This window comes from Phoenix dactylifera, chromosome 15 (assembly GCF_051530095.1).
Source record: "Phoenix dactylifera cultivar Ajwa chromosome 15, Ajwa_hap1_PhDact_Kaust_v1.1, whole genome shotgun sequence".
In the NCBI taxonomy this organism is placed as follows: domain Eukaryota; kingdom Viridiplantae; phylum Streptophyta; class Magnoliopsida; order Arecales; family Arecaceae; genus Phoenix; species Phoenix dactylifera.
This window is the reverse complement of record NC_143204.1, coordinates 19,381,395-19,407,330: the sequence shown is the minus strand read 5'-3', so window position 1 is coordinate 19,407,330 and position 25,936 is coordinate 19,381,395. Positions and strand designations below refer to the sequence as shown.

The 25,936-nt window shown below is 40.8% G+C and overlaps 2 protein-coding genes and 1 long non-coding RNA gene across 9 annotated transcripts; 1 reads left to right on the top strand and 2 right to left on the bottom strand.

The window, feature by feature from the left end:
- Positions 1-4,254: 4,254 nt before the first annotated feature.
- Positions 4,255-4,689, bottom strand: LOC149751257 (secreted RxLR effector protein 78-like). Its single transcript, XM_089927422.1, has one exon. The coding sequence runs from the start codon at positions 4,687-4,689 to the stop codon at positions 4,255-4,257; it is 435 nt and encodes a 144-aa protein (XP_089783548.1).
- Positions 4,690-8,146: 3,457 nt separating this feature from the next.
- LOC103711990 (peptidyl-prolyl cis-trans isomerase CYP40-like) lies at positions 8,147-24,155 on the top strand. 7 transcript variants are annotated; one of them, XR_604872.6, is made up of 10 exons: positions 8,147-8,575; positions 13,032-13,532; positions 13,851-13,938; positions 14,069-14,121; positions 16,787-16,891; positions 23,223-23,298; positions 23,383-23,420; positions 23,503-23,583; positions 23,694-23,768; positions 23,881-24,155. XR_604872.6 is itself a non-coding variant. In XM_088711334.2 (9 exons), the coding sequence occupies exons 1-9, from the start codon at positions 8,381-8,383 to the stop codon at positions 23,706-23,708; spliced, it is 1,152 nt and encodes a 383-aa protein (XP_088567460.2). In that variant the 5' UTR covers positions 8,147-8,380; the 3' UTR covers positions 23,709-24,155. The 7 variants fall into 7 exon arrangements, 4 of the variants coding, with proteins under 4 accessions (XP_088567460.2, XP_008796575.2, XP_089783566.1 ...); XR_005515121.3 differs by having other exon boundaries at positions 23,694-23,789; XR_015973440.2 differs by having other exon boundaries at positions 23,694-23,795.
- On the bottom strand, positions 9,681-11,813 carry LOC148699924 (uncharacterized). Its single transcript, XR_015973441.2, has 3 exons — positions 11,674-11,813; positions 10,944-11,050; positions 9,681-9,851 (listed from the first exon to the last, which is right to left on the bottom strand). It is a non-coding gene; the product is annotated as an uncharacterized LOC148699924 (long non-coding RNA).
- Positions 24,156-25,936: the final 1,781 nt, after the last annotated feature.

Here is a 25,936-nt window from a genome sequence, read left to right as displayed (position 1 = left end):
GATTTATGACTCGCCTGAGCCTTTCATTGGTTGAAGAGAGTGGGGTAGGGTTGGTGGCAGATTGGTGGCCCTACGTTACCTACTGCCCCTAACACGCTACCAATGGGCTGCCTATTTCGCCTCCTATATTGGTATACCATCTCTAAAATGGAACGGGTGATAGGAGGGACTGGGGGCAAGTTGTTCCGAGTAACAAGAGCATAGTTGATTTAGGAGGATTTTACTTTGGCCACTACGAGTAAGGCTGGATAGAGTTTAGAAGCAAGATCCGCCATATCAGAAAATTGAGTCGTGCCCAAAACTTCCGAAGGCCGTAACTTGGTGGTACGATGTTTGAGTGACATGGTCGTTTTTTTTTTTTTTAAAATCGGGCAGTTGTCAAGATCTTCTACATGATGCTACGCCTTTTAGAGAGCGAGGCCCTAGTGATCGAGTACAAATTCTATCGTTTGAGATTTAAAACGGACCCGGTCAAATTAAAAATTTCTTTTTCGGGTAAGACTTTAGTCGAACGTACTTCTTTATCCAAGAAGAATTAGAAGATAGAGTTAATGTAGAAGTCAAGATCTACTTCTTCCATAATTTTAGCTTTTTATAGAAGATTTCTACTAATGATATCTATTTTAGAAAATAAAGTCCTATTAAGATTAAAAAGGGGCATCCGACCCAAATCATATAAAGGCAGACTTCACTATTATAAATATAGATTATGTATTTTGATTTTTTAATCATTAATAAAAGAAAATGAGACTTAGGCCCTACTTTCGTAATTCTTCCATCTTGTTCTAGTTTTATTATGAAGATTCGAGTTGAACGACTTGAAGAAAATCTTTCTCTGATTGGATCAATAATGAGCCAAATAGCGACAACACGAAATCTGTGAGGGATTCCATGAGCTAGCCCAAGTATCAATCATTTGGAGCTAGACCATGGGATTTACTAGCATCAGGGTGATATCCAGACAGTGCCTTGCAATGAAGCCCCGGTTGGGTTACTGTTAATGCTGCAAGTTGAGCGCCTTTCTGAAATGCTAAGAGCTGTTGTATCAAAAAGTGCGGTCAGCATTGGCTCTATTTTTTTTTCCCCGAGTGGAGGAAGACTGAAGTTCACATTACAGGCCTTGTAATTAGAATGGTCTCTCAGAAACAGATCAGTGGGCTTTGTTAGACAGGCACAGGCACTACAATATTCTATTCAAATCTTGACACCAGCATTGACAAGAAAGCTTTTTTTTTTTTGGAGGAAGCATGGACAAGAAAGTTACAATGCTTGGTGACGTCTCTTGTAGATATGACCACCCTTGAGAAAGTGCCGGTATGATAGATTGGTCAGGTATAGTTCTACCATCACTGAATCAATGGTCACAGGGGCTTCTTGACATAAAGTCATGTTTATACTTTGTAGCAGATATCATTTGATGTAGAGAAAGCTTCTTCATCACCATATATGCACAACAAAGAAGCTGTCTGTAGACTGGGTGATGGTCTCCTTAATTATAAGAGGGTGGATCTGACAAGTGATGCTTGAAATAATAGAAGGAAAAATCCGAGGTCATGAAAAATCCCAGGCGTTAAAGGGGAGAATGGCAATGACATTGCTTGTGGAAAACAGGCCAACAAATAAACAAATGGGTTGAAGAGAAAGGGAAAGAGGTCCTACTCGAGATAAGGTACCCAAGTCCAGATATTGCAAATGAATGGAGAACCACCATCTCAATGAAAGGAGGGATTTGACCAAGGGCATCGCCTAGTTCACCAAGTACAATGCAAGGAAGTCAGAAAGTGTGTTTTTTATTTTCTTTGTTACCATTGAGACAAGTAGATATCTTAAAAGCAAAGAAGTAAATGTTATTTGAATTCATTTGTAGTATTTGATGTTCTCCTTTCCAAGTGAACTCACCATTGTTGTTTGTTGACATGCTATGTATTTATTGTTTTTGAAACTTTGAGCAACGAATTCACCATTCTTAGAACGAAAAAAATTTCGTCATATAAACAGAGCATATTGCTTGCTATCAGTAGACTCCGTCATGTGCATCGAGTTTTGGTCAGCGGCTATGGTTTTAGGAAAGGCAGCGCAACTTTACTTGAATGGTGCACCAAGACGTGAGTGGCAGGCTGGTGGAACCCAAGATGTGAGGCTGAGAGGTGGTATGCCTTTTTTTTTTTTTTTTTTTTTTTTTTTTTTTTTTGTGCTAAAACGGGCAATTCATACTACTCGGGTACGAACACACCCAACAGAATCTGCATACAAAAGGTCCCGGAATGCTCCGGGCACGTCATCCCCACCAACCCAAAGGGTGCCTCCTGAGTGGCTCGCAACATACGCCGCCACCCAGTCTGCCGCCCCATTCGCCTCACGATATACATGCATAACCTGAAGGGAAAACCCCTCACTCACCATCAACCATATATCACGGAGTAAAGGGTGAACTCCTCCATCACTATGAGGGCCCTCCCGGATCCAACTAATCACGGTGGCTGAGTCACCCTCCAGGAGGATAGAGCTCGCCTGAAGTACCTGTCGCGCATACCGTAATCCCATCCAAGCCGCCCGCAGCTCTGCCCCTGGGACCGAGGTATCGAAGATCTAACAACCCCCTGCTGCCACCATGTTGGAGCCTGGGCCCCTAATAACAAAACCTGCTCCTCCTCTCCTGCCTCCATCCAAGACTGAGCCGTCAAAATTGACCTTGAGGAAGCTTGGGGGTGGGGGCTCCCAGGTGAAAAACACCGTGTGAGTGGCTGCCGAAGCAGAATGGGGGCCCCAGATGTCCCTAGCTGTCAAAGGTCTATGATGCAGATCTACAGAAAGAAACTCTACTGCCTGAGCCCGAGCCCGCTCCATCACAAATCGTGGGGACAGGCTAGGCCTACCAAAAACACGGGCGTTCCTGGCCATCCATACCTGGTAAGCTGTGCAGGACGCCCTAATAGCCACAGACCTCATCTGGGTGGAGATGGAACAACGCCGGACCTCCTCCAAAAAACTATCCCTCCGTCTCCAGACCGCCTCCGGAATCCCTGATAACCTCCAAGTCCCCCTCGCCCAGCCACACTGGAATAGTACATGATCCACTGACTCATCTGCCTCACAATACTGGCACAAAGGAGGAATGCTAACTTCCCGACGGCTCAACTCCAAGCTCGTCGGCAGACGATCCCATGCTACCTTCCAGAGGAATAGTGCCACCCTCTGGTGTAGCCCGAACCTCCATATCCAGCCACAGTCCCTACCCAGGTCTGACTCCTGCTGAAGAACCCGAGCGACCTCACCAACCCTGACTCTGGCCCTACAAGTGGTGCTCCAAACCCTAACATCTGGACCTCCCGATCCCGGGATGGGGAGGGCTCGAATCCGCTCTACTAAGTGCTCTCCGAAGAAGTGGCCCAACCTGTCGACATCCCACTCTGCCTCCCCAGGCATAAGGAGGTCATGCACTTGGAGCCCCACAGGCCCCTCATCACTGATCATCGTCGGCCACAGCCTCAGCGGAAGTGCATCCACCCAAGGGTCCTCCATCACATCAATGCTCCGTCCATCGCCAATCAGCCACCTAGTATGTGCCAGTGCAATAGGTATATATCTCCCAACCTCACGCCATATGAAAGATGCCCTCCGGCCACCCACCACCTGCCCAGCTGAGCCTGGCCGACCATATCTCGCTCTCATGATCTGACACCAGAAACCATGTGGCTCCAAAACAGTCTGCACTGCACGTCGCGCCAGGAGCGCCTCCCGCCTCGCCAATAGAGACTGCACCCCCAAACCACCCTCCCTCAGAGGAAGGCATACTCTCTCCTAGGCCACCAAGTGTACCCCATGGCCCCCCCAGAGGAGCCCCACAGGAAACTACGCATAAGCCGCTCTATACCCACCAGCACCGTCTTCGGCACACTAGTATGGGCCATAGTATAGACAGGCATGGAACAGAGAACTGACCTAACGAGCATCAACCTGCCCATCATAGAAAGTGACGAGGCTCTCCAACCCTCGAGCCTGCTCTGCACCCTCTGTATCAAAGTAGAGCACTCCGCCATCCTCAGCCTCCTCCCTGTGATGGGGACACCAAGGTAGTCCAGTGCCCCCTCCTGCTCCCGCATCTCCAATATCGCCCTGATCTCCCGTCTGACCCTCCGCTCCGTGCTCGGACTGAAGTGTATGGATGATTTTTGGTGATTGATTCTCTGCCCAGACGCCGTACAATACTCCGTCAACACCCTCTGGATGGCTCGCGCATCCCTCACCCTCGCCCTAGTGAGAAATAGGGCGGGCACCCGGGGCTGGACTGTAAGCAGCCAGCACCCGGTCCTCGCAGGCTACATGTAAAGCACGGGACAGTACATCAGCGCAGATGATGAATAGGTATGGGGACAAAGGACAGCCCTGACGAAGCCCCATAGTAGCTCGAAAGAAGGGCGAAGGCGTACCATTGACCAAGATGGAGAATCTAGGCCCCTGCACACAGCCAAGAACCCAGTCAATCCAGATCTGATGGAAGCCAAAACTCTCCAGTGCTCGTCTGAGAAACTCCCATCGGATCCGGTCATAAGCACGCTCCATGTCCAGCTTTACTGCCATCAAACATCGCCTCCTCGAAGCTCGCTGTAAGTCTCCCATCATCTCCTGAGCTAGCAAAATATTGTCTGATATACTCCTCCCAACCACAAACGCACCCTGCCTTCTCATCCGCAGAAGATTATGCTGTTTATGAATGACCCCACAGTGGAAACTTTCGATTGAAATTGTAAGCCATGAAATCAAAGCTATATAATATTGTTCAAGGTCAATAATGGTGCATGGTTTCATGCACGTATAAATTTAGAAGTCATCAGAGGGGGTACTGTTTTTTATCCTACTTTTCTATTTGGGGGGGGGGGGGGGGGGGGGGGGGGGGGAAGGACCCTCCAGGGTAGGGGCAGAGGTGAATAAATGAATGAATAAAGATAGCATCCTCTTGGAAGACGAATAGTGCTGCCGACTATATTGCACTTATGTTGCGCACCATTCAGAAAAGTTTCTCTAGAAGAGTCTTGAGTTTGTTTCTTCCTCCTTCCATCGATACTTTTTTTTTTTATCTTTCCGGATATACTCATGTTGGTGTGGGTTACCATTGTATCAAAAAAAACAAAAAGAAAAAAAAAAAGAAGATGCAAACCATAGAAACTGTTAACAAATTTGTAGCTTCTTTTGATCTTAGATTTGACGGTAAGCTTCCACCTTTTGCTGCACTAAAGAAAATATAAGAATGAAGATTTCTTATTAGGAGAGAGAGAGAAATGAGTGGTTGAGATTTGTTTAGAGCCTTTAGCTTTACGTTTAAGTAACTGTTAATGCCCCACACTAGCCAATGACATGCACCCGGGTACTCCTCCCTCTTAATATCTACCCCGTAGATAGATATTTATAAGGATGGTGCATGCAAACTTTCTTGCATGTCCTTTCTCCATTTCCAACACTATATATTTTAGAGTGCCCAATACATTGGTTTCTTATTTTATCTTAAAAAATATTATGTAATAAATCTAATTATTATCTTTAGAATGAGTTATATTTATCGTGGCACGTATAATACCGTGACTAAATTGCATTTTTTTATTGCCGATCATTATGATGAGATACTTAAATAAATCGTACGGTTTTATTTTTTTAATATTTTATTTTTTAACTTTTAAAGCTATACTCATATTAGATTTATATTATTCATCCATTTTAACGCGCACACAAATAGAAAACCTAATCAGTAAATTACTTTTGCCAGTTTCATTCTGAAAGAGTACTAGAATTGCACAATAGCCCAGCAAACACACTCTTCCTAATAAACAATATGCAGAGTTAGAGACTTGGATCTCCGTCTCTTACCAAGAAGGAAAAAAAAAACAAAAAATATCATATTTCATAGTGACAATGCTTATCCAACTAATCTATAATAAGACCAAACAAACTTCTAATAATTAACACCTTTCAAACTCGCATTGTATATAAGGATGCCACCTTCGTAAACCAAATGCCACGCAGGACCGTCCAAAAGTGCAACCCACCATCGATCGCAGCCCTGGACGCCACTCTCCGACACCCCAACAACCAATCCGGAAGGAGCCAAAAAGTTCTTGTCCTCGCTGACTCATCACATCCAGTAAACAAACCCAGAAATGAAGAGCAGATAACATAATTAATCACACCCACGCAAGGAGTTGAGAGCACAATAACCCACCAAATGCTGCACTAGGGTTTGCCCCCGCGTTATTTTATTATTATTATTATAAGAAATTTGGATATTAGCGGTGCATTTTTTTGGCTATTAGCGACACTTTTAAATGTTGGTAGAAACCATCCCGACGTTTTTCAAAGCGTCGGTAAAGCGTCGCCTATGCTACAGTGAAAAAACATTTTCCGACGCTTTTAAAAGCGTCGCTAATTCCCGACGCTTTAAAGCGTCACTCTTTACCGACGTTTTAAAGCGTCGCGAATTACCATTTGCCAAGAAAATTATCATTTGCTTTTTGCATCTTCTCCTCCATTCAGAAATACAAACAACCTCCCCGATCGGTACCTTCATTCTATCCGTGCGAAGTGGTTGGGTTTGGCTATATAAACAGTTATTTTTTTTGCAGATCCGCTGATATGGGAGTAATATGAGGTGGTTTTTTGGATTCCGACGATGCTTTTAACGACGCTAGTCGTTAAAAGTGTCGTCAATTACATATTAACTTCGACGACGCTTTTAAGCGTCGTCATTAGCCGACGGAGAAAAATTTTTGCCGACGCTTGGAATAAGCGTCGGCAAATAAGAGTCGGAAGTTTTCTTTTTTTGTGTAGTATAAAGAGGACGAGTCATACTGTAAGGTACGAACACATTCAATAAAATCAGCAAACAAAATATCACGGAGTGCCTTAAGCAACTCCTCTTGAATATATAAAATACCACCAGAATGACTGGCCACGTAAGTAGCCATTCAATCTGTGACCCCGTTGGTCTCTTTAAATACATGCTTGGTCTGCAAGACCTCCCCATTTTTGTCCATCGTTCAGATGTCTCGAATCAAGAAATGATCTCCATACCGCTCAGGCTATTCTAGATCTAATGGCCGAGTCATTCTTCAGTATAATTAAGCCGTCTTGCAGGGCACGTTGTGTATGTTGAAGATCTGCCAGGTAACTTGTAACTCAGTACCGAGAACCGAGGTGCCAATCCCCCCCCCCCCCCCCCCCCCCCCCCCAACACACACACATTAATCCCCATCCAGTCTCGCAATAAATTGGGAAAAAAAAATTAAAAAGAATTTATTAATGTTAACATATTATTAACCCGTGGGCATTATTAAAGGAAGGGGTAGTTCTATATACACCCCCCCTATTGCTCAGGACACCCCCCAAAAACCAAAAAAAAAATACCCAAACTAACCTTTAGTGTAATTACCATATTGCCCTTGAAATTTTCTCATACACCCTCCTTCCTCCTCCTCCGTTTCGTTTTGAAAAGAAAAAAAAAAAACACCCCTCAAACCCCCCTTAAACCCCTCCTCCCCCGTTCCCCCTTCTCCCTCTCGTCGCCGGCATTCTCCCGATCTCCGACCACCTCGCCGGCTTCTCCCGGAACCACCTCGCCGGCTTCTCCCGAAATTTTTTTTTTTCACGGTTCGTGCTCCGTTCGGCACTGGATCGCCGAACAAAAGGCTTCTGTTCGGCTGAACAGTGCCGAACAGAAGCCTTCTGTTCGGCTGAACAGTGCCGAACAGAAGCCTTCTGTTCGGCAACCCTCAACCGAACAGATCTGTTCGGCTGCACAGTGCCGAACAGAAGGCTTCTGTCCGGCACTGTTCAGCCGAACAGAAGCCTTTTGTTCGGCGATCCAGTGCCGAACGGAGCACGAACCGTGAAAAAAAAAATTTCGGGAGAAGCCGGCGAGGTGGTTCCGGGAGAAGCCGGCGAGGTGGTCGGAGATCGGGAGAATGCCGGCGACGAGAGGGAGAAGGGGGAACGGGGGGGTTTTGGGCGTTGGCGAGGTGTTTTGGAGGGGAAGAGCGGGGTGGGGGGGGGGGGGGGTTTGGGGGGTGTAGAGAGCAATTTAGGTGAGGGGGTGGGGAGGGTGGGGGGTAATTTAGGAATTTTTAATTTTTTAGGGGTGTCCTTAGCAAATGGGGGGGTGTAGAGAGTATTTAATTTTTTTTTAATTTTTGGGGGGTGTCCTGAGCAATAGGGGGGGTGTATATAGAACTACCCGGAAGAGGGGGGGAGTTTCGATTTGAACGTAAAGCGCTTCCCCTAAGGAGGCCGCTGGTGCGCTCCAACGGAGAAGAAAATTTGAGGGAGATTAGGGCTTCTGAGGGCGGTTTATTGGGGGGGAAGAGAGAGAGAGTGAGTGAGTGAGTGTAGAGAGATGGAGGGAGGGGAGGAGAAGAGGGCGGCGAATCCGCGGTGCTACATGGATATCAGCATCGGAGGGGAGATGGAAGGGAGGATCGTGGTGGAGCTCTACGACGGGGTGGCGCCGAGGACGGCGGAGAACTTCAGGGCGCTGTGCACCGGGGAGAAAGGCATCGGGCCTAATACCGGCGTGCCGCTCCACTACAAGGTACCTCCTCTCGCTGTGTTTCTGGCTTGTTCGATTGTTTTTCTTTTATTTGCCCTTGGAGTTGGAGGAATTGTGGGGCGAAAGGCGGCATCTTGTTCTGGTGTTTGAGGGTATCAGAGTCTTTTCCTTGGTTTTAGTCTTGGGTTCTTGTCCTCATGGGCTTGGTGTTGTCCTCACCTGGGGTTGTCCGCAGAGGAACATTCAGTCGTTGTGCATATCTTTTGTTGTTGTTTTTTTTTTGGTTCAATTATTTAGAAAGCGACTCAAGCGAGTCGACTGGTAACAAGAATCTTTAGGTGTCTCGTGCTATATAATATAGATGCTGTAACAACCAGTTTTCTACTGAGTCGACTTGCGTCACGAGTCGACCGAGTTGGAAGTTTGATGGTCTGGATGTGGGAAAAAGAAAAAGTATACATTGGCCATCTTTGTTGTTCTTTCAAAGTCTTAAAAAGATGAAAAAAAAGATATTCTTGTGAGCATCTTACCATTTTCTTCCTATGCTTATGTTCTTATCATGTTTAATTTAAAAAATGAATTATTATTAAATGCATATTGCTTATTTATTTAGTAATAGTGTGGTTTGTGCCTATGAGACATGCAACCAATATGCACGCGGGTGTGCATATATATATATATATATATATATATATATATATATATATATAGACCGGCATCCCCTGGCTTTTCCACCGTCTGGGCTAATATATATATGGTTTGTATCAAGAGGAGTGCTGCTGTTGCTGACAATATTATTTTGAAGGCGAACATGTTTTGCACATTGTGGAACTTATCTTTAGTAATGACCCTATTTCCCTTTGGCAATAGTTATTTGAATTTGATTAATGATTATTATTTTGTTCCCATCATTTCAAATTCTCAATGAAATGGTAGTGATTGTGCTACTGTTTTGCTCAAAGAATAGCAATTATTTTGTACTCAAGTGTATGACTTCTGTGATAGTCCTAGTCAAGATGATTGCTGCTATTTATGTCACACCTCGAACCTAGCACTTGGGTCCGGTTCGCGACCAGCCGCATGAGCCCTAGAACAGTGCCCTAAAGATCATGCAAGGCCTAAGATAAACAAAAATCCAATAAATCCATAATTAATTAATTAATTTAAATGGACAAATCCAACATGTCCAGATAATCAAATTTGTTCAATTATAAGAACTTTCAATATTCATCGGTATCAATTAAACTATCTAACTAACTGATGACTCTGACACTCGCACTCCGTGCCCAACCCATCCATGCCTATACATCCTGCAACTCTGAAAAGGGAAAGAAGAAGGGAGGTGAGCTTTACAGCCTAGTAAGAATTCCTACACATCCATACCAATACAATAATAATATGAATTTGAAAACCACAAGAAATCGATGCACATATCATAAAATCATAAACCGGATATCAAGAGCCTCAAATAATCAATATAAGTATGTACGTCAAACATCAATAAAAGTCCAGCCACACAAGAATAATATTGCATATGATAGCTCATAAATCTTCATTACTGTTTTCAATGCTTTTTCTTTCAACTTGATCTGGATCAATTATTTTTCTAACTTTGGGCCAAATTCCGGTCACGTTTTCAGCCCGTGATGGGGCAAACCAATAGTGTCACACTTAGAGCCTGTGACGGGCAAACCAATAGTGTCACACTTAGAGCCTGTGACGGGCAAACCAATAGTGTCACATTTAGAGCCTATGACGGGCAAACCAATAGTGTTACACTTAGAGCCTGTGACGGGCAAATCAATATTGTCACATTTAGAGCTTGTGACGAGCAAACCAATAGTATTACACTTAGCGCTTGTGATGGGCAAACCAATAGTGTCATACTTAGAGCCTGTGACAGACAAACGAATATTGTCACACTTAGAGCCTATGACGGGCAAACTAATAGTGTCATACTTAGAGCCTGTGACGGGTAAACCAATATTGTCACACTTAGAGCCTGTGACGGGCAAACCCATATTGTCACACTTAGAGCCTGTGACGAACAAACCAATAGTAACGAGCCGACCCAAAGTCAATGTTTATTTAATCAATTTCACATCCTCACATCAATCCTTTTTATTAATTTTTAGCTTTAGATTAACCACGGTCACGTTTTCAGCCCGCGACGGGCAATCAAATAATATCAAAGTTAGTTTATAATACCACATCCATAAATTCAATTATGCAGGTGTAGGTTATGCGCATGCATGCATCCATCATGATACCAACCACAAGCGAATACGATCAAAATATAATTTAATATAAAATTATTCTTGCTTCTTACTTATTTAGATCATAGAACATCATACATAAACATGTGTAAAAATATTTATATCATACAAGATTGGCGTACAAGGATTCTTACATTTTGTTGAAAAACTCAGACAGACTAATCATCCGTCCTCACAACGATCTATGAACTGGGATGCGCAGAATCCCGCTCAGCATCCTCTCGTCCAACAGATTGTTTTCCTACAGAACCAAGTCATCATTAAAAATTATCCAAGATATATGACAATCCAGAATCCTCAAAACAATGATCTTCCCGGATCCAAGTTTAGAGAGAGAGAACCCCAACTAGAGAGAGAATCTAGAGCGAAAAACAATTCAGATAGAGAGAGAAAGTCTAGAGAGAGAAATCAAGAGAGAGGAGAGAAGAAATATGAGAAGAAGAAGAGAGTTGTGAGGCCCTCTCTTCTTCCCGAATAGGTGCTCGGCGGCGGCAGCCGCCTGTGGTCAGCGATCCCTGGCGGCCGACGACCCATAGTGTCGCTGGCGGCACCGGGCCCATAAGATGAATAGGGGTTATGACCCCTTAAACCGTGGAACAAAGGCATCCTGTGGCCGGGACCTTGGCCATGGCCTCCGGCCATCGAGAGGAACTGGGGGAAGGGAGCCTCCGACCACCGAGAAGAGTTGAGGGAAGGCCCCGACGACATGCGTCGGTGACGAATAGAGATCGAAGAAGACTTAGCTTCTGAAAACAGGGGATAACAGAGCTTCCCAAGCACTCTGTCCAAATCCGGCGACCTTTGGCTGGTCCATAGGCTCCAAAGAAACCAGAGAAACGAGAGAGAGGGTAGCTCAGGTCGTACCTCGGTCCTACGACGATTCGGCGAGGTTTTCCGGCGAGGAATCGAGGTGAAGGCTCGGAGAGGAATACTTGAAATCAGTGGCACTTTCCGACGGTTCTAGTGGTGGAAATCAGAGGAAAAGAAAGGGAGATTTATAGGCGCGATCTTAGAGTTCGAATCGAACTCGGATCTGCCCTTGGGAGCTCTCGCCTCCGCCGGATTCGGGGGAGGAAGAAGACTCCCAGTGGGGGTCTTCTTCCTCTGTTTTTCCCCTTGGACAAGCGTGGATAGCCCTCGGGCCTGGCCCCTCCGGGCTGGCCCACATGCCCACAGGCGGGCTAGTCAGCGGTCGGGCTAGGCTTGGCCCCCTTCGGGCCGGCCCATTAGCCCCCTTTTTTTTTGAGGTATTACAATTTATTTAGAAAAACAAATGAAAGTGTTATGTTGGAAATTAAGGTCTGATTTTCAGTTAGGGAAATTAAGGCAATTCCTACACCTGTCAGATAATCTGATGGTTAGTTACCTTATTGGAAGATATGAGAGGCTTTAATCTGCATCAGCACTCAGGATATTTTGAGGTCTTCAATATCCAATAGGCTAGACGAATGTATACCCTGTAAAACTGAACATTCTCCAAATGCCCAATAGGTGAGGTATGCGATCCCCTTTTTCTCTCCAATCCTGTGTAGAACTTGTTGATCTCACATTCCTTTCCATCTTAAACATACTGTTTTGTTTGTGGCACAATTGTGATTTGACATGCTTCACATTGGTTGTCTTTCCATTTAATACTTTGCATAGTGATGGAGTGGGGAGAGCAATGTGATAATGATCCAAATTTGTTTTAACTTCAAATTATTGACTGATCTCTTTTGGAGAAACTTGGATGGAGGTAGTGGGAAAAGCCCCTTACTGTTTTGTAGGTCTTGGTCTTCAATAGGAACTAATTTTGATGTAGGATCCACGAAGCTGATACTTAATTGATGATATGATGCTTGTTGTGGCTACGCTGGTTTTAATATTGTTTTTCTCTATTCTTGGTCAACCATATCGAAACCCATTTTAGTTAGAACATGATGACAAGCAAAGTTTTTTTAACTTAGTCCCTCCGTCCTATTGGAAGGCGAAACTGATCTACATTCTTTATATCATTTGAAGAATTTTTTTTGATTCAGTAGTCAAAACATTTCTTTTGATAAATTGAACTGAGTTAACTTGCACTTCTCCATTGAACTTTTTTTTCCTCAACTTGATCTATTGTATAATAATGAAAACAACAAAATGCGAATAACTGAACTCTACTGTCTTGCTGCTCTTCTGATTTATACAACAGTATAAAGCTATTTGGAGTATATGATACTTTTAACTGCTCATTTCAGGGTACATGTTTTCATCGTGTTATCAAAGGTTTTATGATACAAGGTGGAGATATATCCATGGATGATGGAACTGGAGGAGAATCCATATATGGACTAAAATTTGAGGATGAGAACTTTTTATTGAAACATGAAAGAAAAGGAATGCTATCAATGGCCAATTCTGGCCCCAACACCAATGGCTCTCAGTTCTTTATTACTACCACTAGAACATCTCATCTAGATGGAAAACATGTTGTGTTTGGGAAGGTGGTTAAAGGCATGGGAATCATTTGGGCAGTTGAGCATACTCCTGTTGGAGATGGTGATTATCCCATTGTTGATGTAATAATTGCGGATTGTGGAGAACTTTCAGAAGGGGCTGATGATGGAGTTTCAGATTTCTTCAAAGATGGTGATATGTATCCAGATTGGCCCAATGACCTTGATGAGAAGCCAAGCAAGGTCTCATGGTGGATGAATGCTGTGGACTCTGCTAAGGCTTTTGGAAATGACTACTTCAAGGTGATTTTCTTAAACCTTGATCTCTGTTCGTGCTACTATTTATTTTCTTTAATTGGATTATGTAGAATGTTCAGTTTTTAGATTTTGTTTTCATCATGTTTGCTTTAATTGGTTTTCCATTGTGAAAGTAATTTAATGTGTTTTTATTTCTTACCCTTTTATATATATGTACATCTTACTATCTTCTGATTGTCTATGTCATCCTTGTATTGTTTCAAAAGAGTGGTACTTGTGTTGAAGGTTCTCTATCTCGTTTCACTTGGTTTTGTTAGATATCAGATTACTCATTCCGAATTTAAAATCTTTTGCTTCAAGCAGAAACAGGACTTTAAGATGGCTCTTAGAAAGTACCGTAAGGGTCTGCGCTACTTGGATGTTTGCTGGGACAAAGAAGAGATTGATGAAGGCAAGCATTATTTGCAATAATTGTAGTTGTTATCCACACATATATACGTACGTAGGCATGTACATACGTATGCATGCATGTATTTGGCAGTAATCTCTTTCTCTCTCTCCATCTTTTTGTGGTTTTGCAGAGAAGAGCTTGTTGTTGCGGAAGACAAAGTCTATTCTACTCACAAATAGCTCTGTAAGCCTTCGTAGTTTTTCACATAGATTTTTTTTACATGCTTATATTTATAATTCTGAATTGATTATTCAAAATGGAACATCTCTACTGTGTTAATCTGAGTAAGTTCCTTGACATCTAATGACCTTAAGCTCTATAAGAAAGTAGTATCCAATCTATATAGGGTTTACCTTTATGCATCAAAGTATTCATAGAGTTTTATAGATTACTCTCCAAGTAACATTAATGGCATTAACATCTTATGCATTGGTTTTGAATTGCTGACCACTTACTATGGGCAAGAGGGAATTGTCATGTACTTTAGGAGGCTAATTGGCAGTTAGACACTGTTTTGACCTACATGAGTTTGAAACAAATAGAAGTATTGATTTTAGTTGTGATGACCAACACTCAAAGCTTTGATTAATTTCATATATGCTTATTCAGCCCATGATGTGAATAAAGTTCGAAAGTTCTGGGAATCTACAGTTTTCATGTCATTTTTCACCAAAGAATTATTGAGATAAAAAAGCATTTCATCAGATGAACAGGTCCACCCTTTTTATAGTTTGATTTTTGCTGATACAGTGAATCTAGTGGCAAGCATATATTTTGTTTTTTCTGCAAGTGTCACACTAATTAATGATTGTACCAACTCACAAAATTTTCATTGTAGGAATGTCTTTATGATATTTCTTGATCTTGCTGTTAAACTAGAAATTGTCTTTATGGTTAAACAATCTTAGCTCATGTAACCGGAGAGCAATCACAAGTTCTTTCTCACTTTGAAAAGAATCTAAATGTAACTGAAGTAACATGTGCCTCTTTTCTTTATTGTACTACTTTCATCAAGGCTGTCTTTTCTCACTCTTCATGCACTACAATATGTATCTTTAGGATTTTTAAACTTGATCTAGCATAGTATTTTTGATTTCCTTTCTTCTTTTCAGCCAATATATCATGTAGATAATTGAAAGCCAAGGAGTCAACCTTGTTTAACTTTTCCTGCATCCTTGTTATCTCTTTTGGATATTTCAAGATCCTTTTTTGTTTTCATCTCTCTTTAGATTCTCGTTTCCTTGACTGTCTTTTGAATGCCAGTTACCTTTAGGTTCTGTAAGGATTCTCTGCAATATATGTTGATGTAAGTTGCCATCCGAATCTAACACCATATATGGTGCACCTTTTAAGCTCCATTTCCATCCTTAATTTTTCTCTTACTCAGCTTATGCAGGGACTGATTTCTATTGGGGTTGACTGACCTAAATCAATGCAATGCTAAGCAACTCTAACCTCTGGGCCCAGTCATTACTTCATTCATTACTTGCTGTAATAAATATTAGGGCAACATCCCACAAAACCCTAATCCTGTTCCAGATAGAGTGACATGGTGGTGGAAGAGGGAGAGAACCTAAGCATGCTACCTTAGTTTATTTCTTGCTCCACTGTCTGTCAGGCATTGTCCACAGATTGCTTCCTGGTGCTCAGTGGTCAATTCTAGAGGAGAGAATATGGGTTGAAGAGACTTTATCTGAGAGCAGAATATGAGGAACGAGAGTATATATATTGGGATTCCGGTTGTTCTAAATCTAGACTTGGCCTTTCTGTTCAACCTAGTCAATCCAATGGTACTCATACTAAATTATCGTTTTTTAAAGTTAATGCGCGACTTGTTGGAATTTAGGTTTATTTGTTGATAAGTCTTAATTCTGTGTATGTACGTTTGGAAAAGAGAGCACTATGGATTTATTATCAGCACACATAAATTACAATTGTCAAAATAAACCAATACCAATAAGCTTAATGTTGATTGATATTGCACCCATCTCAATGCAAATGATTGCAAGCATGATTGCCCTACCAGCACACTGCAATTTTCTGTCCTTGTAGACATGTCACCTTCTGATCTTGCAACTGCATCTTGTGGTGATGAAGTTTTTTGTGCCAGGATGGAGGCTTTTATTGTTATCTGATTATGTCCTCAAGATGCTAGCAAATATGAAGTTTTTTGTGCCGGGGTGGAGGCTTTCGTCATTATCTTATTATGTCCTCAAGATGCTAACAATTCTGGTCCCGTAGAAACTGAAGCATGTAAAATACCAAACATCTCCTCCATAACATCCCCAGTCCATTTCGGTCAAGCTAGTTCAGCATGTTTTGGGTCTTGCCAGCGCAAACAACACCGGCTGATCCTGCAATCCCCCATGGGTTTTTTTGAAAATATTTATCTTTTAGAGCAAAAAAGAGCTACCCATAAATGATGTCTAGGAAGTTATTTTTGAAGGTCCTTCTGAATACAATTGCCAAGGTGGCCCAATTATGATAGGTAAGGAATACCTTAATCAGGACTATAAAGCTGATATTAGTGTTTTCTTTGGTTTGCTTCTGAGCAAGACAAGGGAATGCTGCTCAGCTGCAGCTTTGCTTACATATTTTCTGGTCTTAGATTGACCACCAGGTTCTACCAGGAAATTCATGACCAATATAACTAATTTATTTAGTTGAATGGCTGGAAGTGCTCATTTAACTGTCCTAGCTAAATATTTGCCTTCTTAGTTAATCGCATAAAATTGCAATCAATTTATTAAGGGGTGCATTCTGTTTATGTGGCTTCTTGGTAACTACAAAAGTTTTGCAAGTTTAGTTCTAACAAATTGCTTTTATTTTCTTAAACTCTATGTTTCAGGCATGCAAATTGAAATTAGGAAATTCCAAGGGTGCCTTATTAGATGCTGACTTTGCATTGCGCGAAAGAGAGGGTAATGCCAAAGCATATTACCGCCAAGGCCAGGTTATTATCCTCGATCTGATGACTATTATATAGATTGAAGAAATGATATCTTTCTTCAGTTTGAGATTGTTTTGGTGGACTGAGCCTTATTTTGCACAATATTTAGAACCAGTGATTGTTGCAATATATCATCTTTTTTAAGTTAATACAATATTTATTTCCTACTTTCATGGGAAAGATTGTTTTGCATGATTTTTGGACATCTTCTTTGGCTGCCACATCGAGGACAAATGATATAGGCCCCGTTTGGGGGAGCTTTTGGAGGGCCAAAAAGCACTTTCTAGTCTCCAAAAGCACTTTTGGATGAAAAATGGTGTTTGGTAAAAATTTCGGAAAGCTGTTTTAGCTTTTTCAGAATGCTAAAAACAGCTTTTGGGAGAAGCTCCATTTTGGAGCTTTTCGAAAAAGTTGTTTTGAGTTTTGTCGAAAAGCTATTTTTTGGACCAAAATACCCATAATAAAATATAACAATTACATACTTTGTCCCTTTATAAACCTAAAAATCTGCTGGAGCCTTAATAAAGAACTCTAGCCATGGATCAGACTCCCTTCCATGCAAGGAAAGGTATTCTTGTCAATATATTGTATTAAATAATTTAATATTATGTTATATTATGAAAAAATAATGTACGCTAATAATTATAATATTTTGTATCTTTATTATTGTATTATACTATAAATATAATATTATATTATATTATATCATAATACATTGATACGTTATGTTAAATAATTTAATATTATATTAAATTATTATGCTATAGTATACAATGTTATATTACTACATTATAATAATATTATATTATATTACAATAATATTATATTATATCATATATTTATGTATTAATATATATTATATTTTATTATGCTCTGTTGTATAATACTAATGCAATGTTTTTTATGGTAATTTTGTTATACAAAAATACTTTCTTAGTTTGTTTACCAAACACATGTTAAAGTGCCATAGCACTTTAGAAATGTAGTTACCAAACAGTAAACAACTTTTTATAAAAGCGCTACTTCAAAAAGCTCTACTTCCAACAGCTCTATCTCTAAAAGTTCTACTGTCAACAGCTCCCCCAAACATGGCCATATTACTAAGATATGGATTTCTCGTATCTACTTACTATAGTTGTCGCAAAGGAATTTTTGTAATGGTTTTTATGATTTGCCCAATGTATGTGCTACACTTATATTGTAATCTAGAAATTAAGGTATGTCGAACCGGTCCGAACTGCCCGGTTCAGCCTGTACCGAGCCGACCCAGTAGAAAACTGGATCGGTTTGTCTATTAAATTCGGTTTTGGCCCCAAATCGGCTGGAACAGATTCCAAACCGATCGGAACCGGCCAGAAAAGGCCAGAAGTGGACCGAACTGGCCGAAACCGTTCGGAACCAGCTGATTCCATTCAAACTCGGTGCAAACCGGAGTCGACCCAGTTCGGATTGGGGCCCCTCCCCCTTCCTTTCTTTTGTTAAAAGGTGTTGGAAAGGCCTTCGGCCTTCCTAACATCTTCTCTGTTTGGTTTAGACTTTAGTCTAAATGGCTCCCCCTTCTAATTTGTAAAATCATATCGATTCAGCGTGATTGAAGGAAGATTCAAGTCTAAATAAGTTATGCTTCCTCTCTCCTATCTCATTTTTTTATTTTTTTGGCTCCAAAAAATAGCTCGAAATTTACAAAATAAGGAGAGATCGTGCCAAAATTTTTGATTGGGGATTGATTTCATGCTATGTTGTAGATCTATGGATGATCTATACGATAACATAAAAAATTTTATTTTTTGGATTATTTATAATTTTTTAAATTTAAAATATATTTTTGGATTAAAAAATAAAAAATAGATATATATATATATAAATAAAATTTTTAAAAAATAGTAAAATTAAGAATATATCTAGGAACATGCAAGCAACTCTTTAGCAAAATTTGGTGTTCATTTATTCAAGTTTTGATACAATCATGTCTCGAGTCGGAACTATTGGAAGTGTAACTGGTGCAACACAGAGTTCAAGGAAGGAGGGATAAGCAGGCTGAAGCAGCACTTAGTTGGTGGTTACCTCGACGTATTTGTGTCGAAAATATCCACAAGAAGTTCGTTAGCTGATGAAAAAGCACTTCACTTATTTTAGAGCAACGAATGAGAGGGTTCCAAAAAGAAGGCGGAGGACTCTCGAGCTGTAGAACCACTTTTCTATCACTCTAGGAAGTCAGAGGAGATGTTCGCTCTAGATGATAAGGAGGCATAGGTTCAGGCTGCTATGCAGGCTAGCCTGGATGATCAGTGGCAACAGGATGAGGTGGCCAGGCATAGGGCACAATTTAGACCCTCATACTACGAGTCGGGCTCTGGTTCTACGAGCAACAGGGCAAATCTAGAGTTTAGAACAACCTCCTCAGTTAGGAAGGTCGTCAGTAGAGGCGGTGGCCGTATTGCATCTATGCTAGAGGCTTTTAGTAGCAAAAAGAAGTCATCTAGGAAGATTCTACCAGAAGCCACCATCCATGATTTAGATCCACATGCCTTTTCTAGTAGAAATTCGAAGCAGCAGAGGGTTGACATAATATTAAAAAAAGATAAGAAGGATATGTGGCGAGCTATTGGATTCTGGTTTCACTTCAGCTACATTCCAGCGAATGTGGCAGACAATACGTACTATAGATCTGCCATATTTTTCATACAGACTGTCAGTCTCGGTGTAGATCCTCGAGGACCGAAGGACATCTACGGTCAACTTTTAGACAATAATAAGGAGCTAAAGAAGTGGATTACCTCATACAAGAGTAAGTGGCATGCATATGGACTGACGATGATGTGTGATTGTTGGGCTGATCCTATCAGGCAGAGCATTATCAACTTCTTGACGTATTGTGATACAAGGATTTTCTTCCACAAGTCAGTTAATTCTTCCGATCAGGTGCACGACGCCACGTGCATCCTCATATTGATAGAGATGATTGATTAGATAGAAGAGGAGAATGTCGTGCAGGTCATCACTGATAGTGGACCATAATATAAGACATCCAGAAAAATCTTGATAGAGTGGCGACTAGATTTTCTGGACCCTATGTGCTGCATATTGTATCGATCTCATGTTGATGGTCATTGCATAGATTTGTAAGGTGTAACGAACAATGAAGACAGCTCAAACCATCACCAGATATATTTATAATAATACATGAGTCCTTGTATTGATAAAGAGTTATGTAGGGGGAGAGATTTTTGATATCAGGAGTCGCACGATTTGCTATCAGCTGGGTTGCACTTGATAGCTTTCTTGAGTGGAAAGCAGCCCTATGTCAGATGTTTGTTAGTCTCGAGTAGCAGAAAAATACATTTGCAAGGGTTAGCACTGGAGGAAGTATTGTCGAGGACTTGGTGATAAGGCAGACATTCTGGCAGCGGATCAAGAAGATAATGAAGGCTATCAGACTATTGTATGAAGTGCTTCAGGTCGTGGACAACGAGAGATATTCCCAGATGGGCTTCTTGTATCATATGATGGAGAGGGCAAAGATTTAGATCAAGGAGGCACATCTGACGTATGTCTAGGAGTATATTGATATTATTAAGTGGCGGTGGGACTACTAGATGGATAGGGACTTGCATCTAGCAGATAAGTAAGAACATCCAAAATTAGACTGCTTCTGTACTTGTATAATTTTACTAAGACAATAACGAACTTTATCTGCACTATACTACCTGAACCCAAAGTTTCAGTATACCATAGCTGAAAGCGATATCGATGACGAATTTCTATCCGCTCTGCGTAATGTGATTTACAAGATGGAGCATGATCCAAAAGTCGCAGCTATATGTCTAAAAGAGATAAGTTAACTTTAGTGACATGTGTAAGTAAATTGGAGTCTCGACAGCTGTCATAAGTAAGAAAGTATAAATCCAGATGTAGTACACATCAGGAGGATATTTACTTGACGTTAGATGGTTACTAATATGATACGATCTTATACGTAATTTTTCTCAATATTTTTGTAGTTGAATAGTGGATTCATTTTGGTTTGTCTGTAAAAAATCTTAAGCGACTAGTTATCCAGATCCTCTTCCAGATGGTCTTCTCGAGTGGCTGTGAGCATAATTAATCCACCTTTGCTATCATCCACAGCAAACAGAGGAACTATTTGACACAAAAGTGTCTCAAAATCTTGTATATGTTCACTACAATATGAGGTCGAGGTTGAAATGCATTCAAAAGAAAGTAGAGCTAAAGTACACAGATTCGATTTGTAGTGCTTTCATTGATGATGAGGATGATCCTATGATCGTATGGTTTGTGGACCAGTAGCAAAAATCGGAGCTTGATGAGCAATGATCACCTTCACGATCGGCCAGTTTCATAGCCAGCGACGCTAGGGCCGATGCAGGGCAATGGATAGAGAGCAATATTCCACACATCTTTTGAGCTGATCAGCCATAGCCACGGAGAGCCGGTCACCATGACTCCTTGTTCGAGATATTTTCTTAGAGATATGATCGAGAGATGCTTAGACGAGGCCACTACACTACCCGATCGATTTGGTCAGGAGGGCGACATACATCCTTCCAACATAGCCTAGTAGGAAAAGGTACGCAGGATAAGTAGGCAGCGAGTGGCACGAAGGGTAAGCAGACAACGAGTGTGATAAGCAGACAACGAGTGGCACAAAAGGTAAGTAGGTAGTTGCCAACACACCAAAAAAGAAAAACAAAAGGCACATGCAACCTTAATGGAGAGTGTGGAGGAGCCAGTTTACTCAGATTCAGAGATCAGAAGCAGCAGTTCTGCTGGTCATGGTTCTATTAACCAACAGAGAGCGGAGGATATGAGACCATCGTTTATGAGATACAACTGTAGGGTGGTCTTTGATTCATAGATGAGTTTCAGTTTATACATGCTACACAGGATACAGACCACGATACACGATTTGGTAAAGCTCGCGAGGATACAATTGCATATAGAAGATGGACTCCTCGAGATTGTTCAGGCAGACACGATGCAACTGTAGATGACCTCACACGTGGAGTAGAATCCATAAAAGTATCATATTTCGGGCCATATACTGGATCCTATTATTTGCAGTCACATGCAGCCTATGACCCATACGAATATGGATATGAATATGGTGTGTCTAAAACATCTTTTGGTAGCTACTATCCGACGCAATCCGAAGCATCTTATAGGTCAGATTTTGTTGTCGGCTTATTCGTATGGGCCCTTTCACAGCCATTTTATTGGTTAGAGGATACCTCTCAGAGCTACAACTTCAGCAAGAGATCCAAAAGTGCTTATAATCTAAAGCGTGTTCCTTATGAGATGAACATATAAGACTACAACGTCGCTTGGTTAGAGGAGTGAGCTGATCTGCCTCCTGACTATGCTAATAATTCGGATATCTACGAGAGGCTTCGCCACTTAACGAGATTTTAGATATTAGTATGTATGTTGTACTTTAAATATATGTAATTAATTGTATTATTTTATATTTTGTACATCATTACTTGATTTGAGGATATTTCATGTAGCTTCTTGCAGTGTGCAACATCTCACTAATCATTTTATATTTTTATCATTTAAAAACAACAGGATGCATCATTTAGGTTAAACCGAGATCATAGAAACATCAAAAAATATTAAAAAAAAAATTAAATTAGACTTAAAATTATTGAAAAGGTTGAAAAATATTGATTATCAATTAATTGAATTTAAAAAACTCAAAAAAAGAAATGGGCATGCCAGTTCGGAACTGGCACGCCCAAGCGTACCATGTGTCGGTATAGTACCGAACAGCTACTATACCGACCCGTTCGCTGATCGGTATGGGCCTCGGAATTAGTTCGGCAGACCTTGCTAGAAATAAATATTTTTGTCAATAGCAGCACTCCGCCTGTAAGTCAACACCTTGTGTTTGCAATGAAAACATGGTCCGATATTTGTGAGAGAATCAGGGATTGGCTCACACCAAAATTTGACCTGGACATGAACCTGATAAGTCCCAATGCAACTCAATACATTTTGTTTTTTTTTCTTGTTTTGGATCCTGATTCACACCAGATCTCTGCTGTTGTTGGGATATGGTTCGTAAATGATGCAGCACATTGATGCATCTGACAATGACAGATTGCAGACTGCCATGATATCTTGTTTTTCATGTACATGTAGTTAACTTTAAGAGACTTCACTCAACAGACTACTGCACATTGGTGTGGATGGTTATCATGTTTCTCATGATTTTCTGGATGCTCTTTTTTTCATTATTATTTTGTTTCTGCTGCTGTTTTTGTTTGTTTGCAAGTCATGGATGGCGTAAGTTATTTCTTTGTAAATTGGTCAGGCACACATGTCACTTAATGATGTGGATGCTGCAGTGGAAAGTTTCAAGAAGGCACTAGAGTTAGAGCCAAATGATGGTTTGGGCTTTTCTTTAATTTGTTTACTTTCAGTTGGATATATGCAATTGATAAGCTGTTGATTTGATTTGCGGTATTTATTAGGAGGCATAAAGAAAGAGCTTGCTGCTGCAAAGAAGAAGGTGAGAATAATATTATCAAGTGCACTTCATTCAAGTGTGCTGATAATTCTAGATATATATGAATATTTAAAACTGTTCACAGATTGCAGATAGACGGGATCAAGAACGAAAGGCTTATTCCAGAATGTTCCAAGTCTCAGTAAAATCAGATGCAAATAATGAGGTTGTGATATCTTGATTCCTTAAGTTCAGAAAAAAGCTTCTTAATATTCTTAGGTGTACAAGTATTTGCAGTAGCAGACTTCGTGTCTTTGGGTGTTTTCTTCTTTGCAGGGGAGACGTTGCTGAAAAAAATTCAGGTCTAAAAAATTTAGTGGATATCTTTTGACAAGTGTGTAGATATATCAGGTTCTCATTTAACATAGAAAGGTTCCGGTATTTATTGTTTCATTCGCTAAAGTTGCTTTGCATTATTTGATACAACTAGAAGATCATACCTTTTTTTTGGTGTTTACTGCAGGTATATAATTGGGACTGAAGAAAAAAAAAGTCCAGATCCCTTGAGATGGATGTATACAGAAAAGGATAAAGAAGTTTAAGCCATTTTTTCTCAAAAATAGTTGGTGTTGCATCAGGATATTGTAGTAATAGGCTGTTTAGATGAGGGATGTTTAGACTACTACAAATATTCCATTTGGCTCTCCACATAAACTCTCATACTTTTTATGAATTGGATGGTTTATTCTTGACATTTTACTCATTCCTTTGACTTATCTATCTCACCTTTTTTCCTAATCCTTTATATTACTGGTAGATTTTATAATTCTCACCTAGCTGAGTTTAATGCTTCCACAAAGCTTAAGCTTTTGTAATTTTGTATGGCATATTTATGGTTCTCAACTGCTTTTCTTGGTTACTCCGATCTTGTGCCTTCGCAGTCATGTCTCTCTTGATTGATTTGTTGTTGCCCATTTTTGCAGTTCTAAATGAGGTGCTTCCAGGGCAGTTCACCGTTTTCCCAGCACGTAATATCTATCAGATAATTTTCTGAGTTCCAATCCTGTCCCTTGCATATCAACCCTTTTGATGCTGTTCAAGTTTTTATATATGCTTGTGACTGGAAATGGGGTTTGGAACTTACAAGATGGCAGTAACTGCAGTCTTTTTTAAAACTGAAAGGCAGTAGATGCAGTCATACACGCACAACGCACACATAGATAAAATATTAAAGTTAGACATTAATTATATAATATATGGATAACTTTAGTTGGTTCTCCAGTCATAAGTTTGGTGTAAGTAGCACTTTTGAATAATGTGTTAGTTCTATTTCTAGCCATTATCTTGACCTCCATAAATATTGTATACCATCTGCAACAGTTTTAGAACTCATTGTTACAAAGTCCATCTTCTGTTGCGGCTATAAAGAACCATTGCCATGCATAAACTTCTAACAACATATACAAGTAGCAGCAGCAATATTATATACTTGTGAGTTGTGACAGTTCTTAAAACCAACAGTATTAGCTATCATTTACTCTAATGGTTACAGGGTTACCATCCGCAACGAAAACTTTCAGTATAATTCATGAACAACCGCCATAATATTTATATACTTTCATGGCAGCTTTTAAAATAGTCATTATAAAGTACTATTTTTTTTGCAGCAAGTAGAGGGTACCATTGTTATGTAACATTTTTTTTTTAAGTATGTAACAATTATAAGCAACCGCTGGAAGTTTGGTGGTTACCGGTCCGACCGTGATCGCCCGTCAAATCTCTAACCCCTGCATCTTGCATCAATGTCCAACTTCTCCCTTCTCGTCTTCGATCCCTCCGCAACCATCCTCTACGTGTATCGCCTCCATCCCCCCTCATGCAAATTTATATATATTGTTTCACGATCGAATTGAATCATGAGCTCAGCAGTGGATCGAATTGATTCATGAGCTCAGCAGTGGATCTTATCCAACCAATAATTAGTACCAAATATGGCCTCATGCCTCATCTAGCCCATTTGCCATTACCTTATTATGCTTTACCTTATTATGCTTTGGCTTGACCTCCTTCATAACCCATTGCCTCAACGACCATTCTTACTGCATTACGCACCAGCTATGGATAGACTTTCAACCCATTACCCAAATTGATTCGCTACCTTTGGTCCAGGAAGAGGGTATGGCTCCGGCATTTCATCGAGCATTTTTTTTCTTTTCCATTGTCCGATCAGTAAAGTCTGGCCATAGGATCACCATCTGATGCAGCGTCTCCTCAGAATTCTATCCCTCGTTTTTCTTGGCCTACTGAGGAGGATAAAGGTATGGGGCTACCCCTATCAGGGAAATCTTCTTGTTCATTGGCTCAATTTAGGTTGATCGAGTTGTTGTCCATGGCGGCTTGTCGGGTGAACTGTTCAGGTCAACAAGTCAAGCAAGTTTTCATAAATCACGAAATATAACCCCATTCGTTATTGCTGGGGGGCAATAGGACTGGATTCACTTAATTGACCCGCCCGAGTCTCAAAAACATTAGCCTTTGTAACCCTTCTCCAACTACCATCTCCTTCAAGAACTACTTCC